Source organism: Antechinus flavipes, chromosome 3 (genome assembly GCF_016432865.1).
Source record: "Antechinus flavipes isolate AdamAnt ecotype Samford, QLD, Australia chromosome 3, AdamAnt_v2, whole genome shotgun sequence".
Lineage (NCBI taxonomy): Eukaryota > Metazoa > Chordata > Mammalia > Dasyuromorphia > Dasyuridae > Antechinus > Antechinus flavipes.
The window spans coordinates 456,933,541-456,940,828 of record NC_067400.1 but is presented as its reverse complement, the minus strand read 5'-3'; the positions used below and the strand labels follow the sequence as shown (position 1 = coordinate 456,940,828).

General features: G+C 45.0%; 1 protein-coding gene across 1 annotated transcript; it reads left to right on the top strand.

Annotated features, from left to right (window-relative positions):
• The first annotated feature begins 568 nt into the window (after positions 1-568).
• Positions 569-6,507, top strand: PDX1 (pancreatic and duodenal homeobox 1). Its single transcript, XM_051986532.1, has 2 exons — positions 569-1,107; positions 5,625-6,507. Exons 1-2 carry the CDS (start codon positions 711-713, stop codon positions 6,089-6,091), a joined length of 864 nt encoding a protein of 287 aa, XP_051842492.1. The 5' UTR covers positions 569-710; the 3' UTR covers positions 6,092-6,507.
• Positions 6,508-7,288: the final 781 nt, after the last annotated feature.

Below are 7,288 nucleotides of genomic sequence, written 5' to 3'. Positions count from 1 at the left end.
TGGAGTTTAAGAAAAGCTCAAATCATTGTATGACTTTGTGCGAAATGTTTTCTTCATCCTATGGAAGATGATGTGAATATTGATGTTCCATCTTACAGGTGAAAAAACTGGGGTTCAGAGAGGGTAAATGACTTGAAAGTAAGTTTCGGAGCTGGTTCTAGAATCCATCGGGCCTGACTCTCAGACGGGCTCATTCAGTCACGACACAACATTCCACGCCAAGCTGCTTCTAGGAGTATGTGAATGCGCACGTACGAGCAATGCGGTTTGTTTGTTTGATCTGTCCCTTGCACGGACAAGAGTACTGGGTGAAAAAAAGAGGCAACCTGAGGACGTACAGATAAGGCACCTATAATGAAGAAGTTTGGGCGACAGATTGAGTGGGAGGAAGGTGGAAAACGAAACAAACTCGAGGAAGCTGGAGTTTTCAGTTACCTGGAATATCCTTTTTAAGGGAGTGGACTGGTCCAATGAGGACCCTAGGCGGGGCCACGTGGGTTGCTGCGGAGCCTATGGAACCGAGGCGCTGAGCATTGAGTCTCGGTCACCTCTCTGGGTTCTGGTGAAAACCTCACGAAGCTGTCAAAGTGAGCTGGGCAAGTGCGAGGAGCCGAAGGATTGTGGGCGGGGGGTAGCTAAGTGACATAGGGGAACTGCGGGACTAATACTCGACGTAGAACTCCCTTGCATCGCCTGGTCCCTTTCCAGTCATGAATGCCGAGGAGCAGTACTACGCTGCCACCCAGCTCTACAAAGAATCGTGCGTGTTTCAGAGGTGCCAGGTGCAGGATTACAGCCCCAGCCCCCCGGCGTGTCTTTACATGGGGCGTCAGCAGCCGCAACCCCCTTACCCAGGGACCTTAAGCGCCCTGGAGCAGGGCAGCCCTCCGGATATTTCCCCTTATGAAGTGCCCCCGATCACAGAGGACCCAGGGGTCTCCCATCTCCATCTCCACCATCCCTCTCAGCTTCCTCATCCGCACCAGCAAACTATCCCCTTCTCAGATGGGACTGAGTCCGCGACTTTGGAGGAGCCCAGCAGAATTCAGCTGCCTTTCCCATGGATGAAATCGACCAAGTCTCATGCATGGAAAGGGCAATGGACCGGTAAGCTTAGTTATTTTTGTTTGTTTCACGTTCCCCTTCTTGTCCACCTTACTTCATTCCTTTCCATCAGGCTTTAGTTCAACCATTTCATAACCCTGTCGGTTTGCATTCAGTCTACACCTCCAACGCCTCCTTCTAGCACGACATCTCCCCTGGGTCTTGGCAAAAACTATATGACGCCTTTGCGCATTTCCTATTTAAATGGGGGGGAAATATTTTGAATCTCAGTAGGTCCTAAACAAAAACAAAACATCCATCTAGCCCACCCCATTCATAGTTTGATCTCCCCAATTACTGTCAGATGTTTTTCTCCAGATAGCAAGCTCTTAATGGACTTAGGGGTCAGCGTGATTCCCTTACGTGCCTGCCCATATCTGGTGAAAAGAGGCCCAAAGCCGCAGGCCAGGTGCTGTGCAAGAATGCAGGGCCCTTCCAGGTAAATGGCCCACACAGCCCTAATCAAACAACAGTAGCAGACAATAACACAGATTGGTGATAACTAAGTTAATGCTGAGATGCACAGTGAGTAACACACTCACCTATTGATTGTAGGTGACACGTCAGGCCTTACACCATGTTGCCTGCTTTAGAGTTTTCTGGTTAAGACTACTTCACTAGGGAAGGGAGAATTTTACAAATGACTAATGGTTATTCCAGAGTTCGGACCAGGAAAAGAAAAACATCATTCAAGGATGAAAAAGAAAGTTGGAAGGGGGGTCCAGAGTCAGGGAAAAGAAACAGTGTTCTCCCTGCATTTTGTCCTATTCCAGAAAAGTCAGAGAATGGTCCTGGAAGCAGCTTGGAAGATCATTTATGTCTGGGAGCTTTTTTTTTTTTTTTTCCTGATCCTAAGATTAATAAAGCCTTACCATACTTGTTTCTCAATAGACAGTTTGAGAGTGTCATTGAGATAGAGCTGTAAGGTTCAATCACTGGGGGGAAGGGTGTCAAGAAGCCTGTGCTCACCCCTTTGCAAGGCTTCCGGTACAACAAAATTGGCTCCAGGGTCAAGATCTCCCTCATTGAGAATTAAAAAGGAAGCAATGGTGGGGTGGCAAGTAACCTAGCTATTCCCCAGAGGGACTAGGCTTCTGGGCAGGGCTGTATAAGCCCCGGGTCATTCTGTCCCTCACTCTTGCCCACTCCACCCCTCCCCCCGTCCCCTGAGAAGCCCAGGTTGAGAGTTCAGCTGCCGCACAGCCAGTCTCTGTCTCAGTAGCTGCACAATGTTATCGCATCTGGACTGGTGCACTTCTGGTCACACCTGCACTGCAAATATTTCATTAATCCTTTCTTTCAAATAGACAGTTGAGAGAAGGGGGGACAGTTTCTCTACTGAGCTCATAGAGAAATCACTGGCTCCTTTCACCCAGGGTTGGCATGGTGGCCTGGCCTGAGAGAGGAAAGCCTGAGTGGGAAAAGTAGGATTTCAATAGAAGCGGGATACTGGCATTTGGGATGCCACATATTTAGGGACTTTTTCTTTTATTTTTCCTACAGGACCTGGAGAAAAGTCAAAGAAATGCAGCTAGATTAGCCTAAAATGAAATGAAGATTTAGGGTTTTATTGTCATGTCTTCTAGTGGGAATGTTCTAAGAAAAGTTGTCCCAGTTTCTTGAAAGTGATGTACAGAGTTCTCCTACTTCGCAGAAAGACTTCAGCCCTCAGAATTCAATGGGTTGAAAGATGGGAAGTTTTTCTTGGGAATGAGAGCAGGCTGTGAATTCCAAGCCCTCCCCTCTAATTATGGACATGTAAATCCTCAGAGGGACCTTCCCGTCAGACCCATTCTGCACTTCCATACCATTCCCCCAATGCTGCTCCTTCCCAATATGTACTCAGGCAGGGGAGGGGCGGGCGGGGATGAAGATGTTCAGAAACTTAAAACCATTCGACCCTGCGTTGTTACTGTCCTGGAATAAGTATTCCTCCCGTGAAGAGAAACAGTAAGGTAAAAATGATTTTGAAGTAAAGTTTGGAATCAGTGGCAAGGGCAAAGTCAAAAGTAAAAAAAAAAAAAAACTCTCAGATGGAGGACAATTTCTCCTGGACCATGGGAGACACTAAGAAGGAATGAAGGAGCAAGAGGAAACCATTGGGAAAAGAGATAAATCTTTCGCTCAGAGATGGATCCAGTCCTTCCATCTGAGTTCCCCTCTAATCGTATCCCCACAAAATCTGACTCAAGATAAAATAAATCAGTAAATTTCCACTGGAAGGGATGAACTAGAGTCACAGGAAGAATAGACCACCATGTAGGAACTCTCACTCCCCGCCTCTTTTTCTCTCTTTCTCTCCTCCCCCCTTTCTCTCTCAAGTTACATACAGGGAGTTGACCTTAGGCCTTATCCTCTTGGAATGTCATAAAAACAAGAAATCTATGAGCTTAGAAAATGGCTAGAGTGTGATGGAAGTGGATGGTCTGAAGAAGTAGACGGTAACCAGAGGATAGTGGTCAAAAATTGTCTCCTGGCTTCTAGGCAGCAATGGACTCCAACCTACCTCTATTATACTGTAGTATTAAAGTTTCATAGAGCTTCTAGAAAATTTAGAGATTAATCATGTTCACCATTCCAAATGGCCATGACAAGTAGAAATTATTGACAATAATTAGTCATGCTCACATTACAGAACTATCTTGCTTATTGATGTCACCTGGGATCCCTTCCTATAGCATCTCCTGAGCTCTGGGTTCCCTGCAACAAACCAGGAGAACAAAAATTTTGCTTGCTGCTTTGTGTGAACAGAGAATATTAATAACCCAAAGTGAGAGCTGGAGAGTAGGAGTAACTTGCAGAGAGCCTTTAAAACACTTTGACTGCCATTTTGTGGCAGTGCAGTTCAGACACTTGCTGGAGCCATCAAGTTAAGGGTGAAGTGGGTCACAGAAATACCGAAGCTCATAAAAGTAAGCTAAGTATTTCTGCATTGGATATCATTTTGGAGGAGGGGGTGCTCACACACAGAGTAACAGGACTTCTCTTAGTCTTGGAAAGGATCGTGGCATCTCCAGATTCTAATAACAATGAAATGTGGATTTGATTTGAATTATGTCTTCCACTAAGGAGGTGGGGAGTTTTTTGGGGGAAGGAGCAGTGTGAGAGGGAGAGTAAAGGGAAGGGATAGTTTTACTTTTGCCCTGGGCTTGAGTCTTCTTCCAAGTTGTGAGACTTTTGGAAATCAAATCCCATTAAAAGCAAGGCACCTTCCCTTCGCCAGGTTCCTGCAGTTTTTTGTTTTTGTGTATGTGTTTGTTCTTCTTTCTGGATGTAGATTGGGGAAATTGTTATTCAGTTTTTCTTTAGATTTTTTTTTACACTTTCTATTCCCTCTTAAGCTTGAGAGTTTAATCAGTTTTTCTGATTAGTAAAACTAAACTGACTCCCTCTCTTTCAATACTACTTCCCTGAACTTTTCCCAGAGCCTCCTACTTCAGTTCAAAGGCAAAAACTTGAATGGAAGCAAGCCAAATCCCCACGGAGTAAGACCCATTTCCCCTATTGAACCTTTTAATGAAGAATTTCGCCCTCATGCTAAAAGAAGTTTGTTATTTAATTCGATAGAGTAAGAAAAATCCCATCTGAAGTACTGAGACACCATTCCCCTAAACTACATGAGAGATATAGCTTTCGCCCTAATCGGGTGACCACTTCTGGGAACGCTGATGTCTGATAGAAGTTAGACAGCAGTCCTTTCAGCTTCCTCCTTCAGCCCACTCCAGACCTCAGAGGAACCAGGAAAGAGATGAGGCCTGGCTCTCAACGTTTAGACTTTCTCCGTGGCGGTTTCCTAGTCCCGGCTAGCTGAATTTAGTTGGGTTTGGAAGCTGTTATTATATAGGACGCCATCCATTTCTACGGAATGTAAATGAGCCTAATCCTAGAACTTCGAGTGTAGTCAATCACTTGGTTGAACTGGAAACTATTGAAAACTGAGTAGATTGATGGATGAATGCATGAACCTAGTAATTCCAAAAGATCGAGTGGGTTAATGGGTAGAAAATCTGTCTCCAAAATCAGAAAGCCTAGGATTCAAGTCCGATCTGACATACTCTCTGCCAGTGTGAGTCTGAGGGAATAAATCATTTAAATTCTCAATGCCTCCAGGCAGCCATCTCTTTTCGGAATTATAAATGGAAAGTTTCAAGTCTGCGTTCCCTCACCGGGAACTCTTTAAGCCAATTAAAAATATATATATATATGTATATATATATATAATATGCATATATATAAACGAATTTAATATTGACAGGAATAACCTCTTTTTCCTCCTATATAAAACAGGATTAGAAATGTCTGTTGTATTAGGGATTTTGCGAAGTTGGAGCCAGTTACATAGTTTGGAAAGTTCTTTGAAAACTTAAAAGTTATACACAGTAACTTTATATAGCAGTAGTTGTAATGGGAAAGTTCAATAACGAAAACCACCACATAACCAGATCTGTGTTGATAGTATGGGTCGGATGCAAGGGCTAAAAGAGAATGTCACTAACGTGAGTCCGTCCGGTCTCTGACAGGCGGCTCCTACGTGGTGGAGCCGGAGGAGAACAAGCGCACGCGGACTGCCTATACGAGGGCGCAGTTGCTAGAGCTGGAGAAGGAATTCCTCTTTAACAAGTACATCTCTCGCCCGCGTCGAGTAGAACTGGCCGTCATGCTGAACTTGACCGAACGGCACATCAAGATCTGGTTCCAGAACCGGCGGATGAAGTGGAAAAAAGAAGAGGACAAGAAGCGAGGTGGGGTGACAGGGGCAGGAGCAGGGGCTGGCGGCAAGGAACCGGAGCAGGACTGCGTGGTGTCCTCTGGGGAGGGGGCCAAAGAAGAGCTACTACAACAACCTCTGGGGGTGACCGTGCAGTCTGCTTCCCCTGCTGCTGCCTCAGCCCGGGAAGGGAGAGTGCCTCCCAGCCTTAGCATCTCTCCCCAACCTCAGCCCCAGTGCCCGAGCGCCCAGGCCGCACGGCCGCAGGAATCTCGGTGAAAGTTTGGGCGCACTTCAAAACCCTCTAGGAAGGAGGAGATCAGGACTAGCGAGCCCCGGATGTCTATTTGCTGGGGGCAGGAGTCAGGAAATAGTGCCACCCCCTACCCTCCACTGAGGAACTCAGCCACCATCTGAGTCGAAAGGAGAGAGACCGCGCAGCCTTGTGTTCGCAAACTTTTGCGCACAAACATCCGGAGAGAGAGAAAAAGAAACTGAATTTTTTTTTAATTTAAAATTTTTAGATTCTTTTTCTGAAACTGCCTTGAAGTGATTGGAGCAATATGGTTTTGCTTTGAGTCACAAGCCTGGCAGATGCCTCTGAAACTTCTTAACAGGCTTCCCCGAGCCAAGCTCCGGAGAGTCTGCTAGGACTTAGGAGCAGACTCTTCGAAATAAAAGTAAATTAAATTAAACTGTGATCTGCCACATTTATGGGCCGATGTTTACTACTGCCCACGCAGAGGGTTGCAGGAAGGGGAGGTGAGGGAATCGGGAAATCGACATGTCCCTAATTGCTATATTATTCATCTTAAAACCTTTGCTGTCCAAAATATGATTGCTTAGACATAGAATGAACCTTTTTCATAGATGATTTTTAGTTTAGCACCAGTGGAAAGCTGTGGCCGACGTCGTTTTTAACGCAATTGGTGTATCAGGTTATAGAAAAAGTGTTGCATTTGAAGTTTAAAAAACAAACTCATTTGAGCAATCTCAAAAATTGTCATCCAATGATCATCCCTTTTCCTGAAGATGAAGAAATTACGGAATATGAGGGAGAAAGTGTTGTAAAAGGAGGGGAGGTGGACGGACAGAAGATTCTTCTGTATCTTTTCTTCATTCTCTCCTGCCTCCTGTTCTCAAACATAGAGCACACTAGCAGAGGAAAAGACAGGAGTGGGCAATTGGGAGGCTCTTAAGCAAACACCCCTTGAACAAGAATAAGTTGAATCTTTATCTTTAAAGATTTCTAGTTATACCCCAAAGCAGATCAATGGAGGAATCCCTGGTGAAGATAAACCTGGATTTTTCTTGAGTTCATGAAAAATTTTAAGTGTGTCACTAAGGAGGGCTGTGAATATCTGCGGGAGATGGAAGCCCGGTATTTGCATTGACAGACAGACAGACAGACACATATATACATATATAATGTTTATATACATAATATATACATATATGTGTGTATACATAACACAT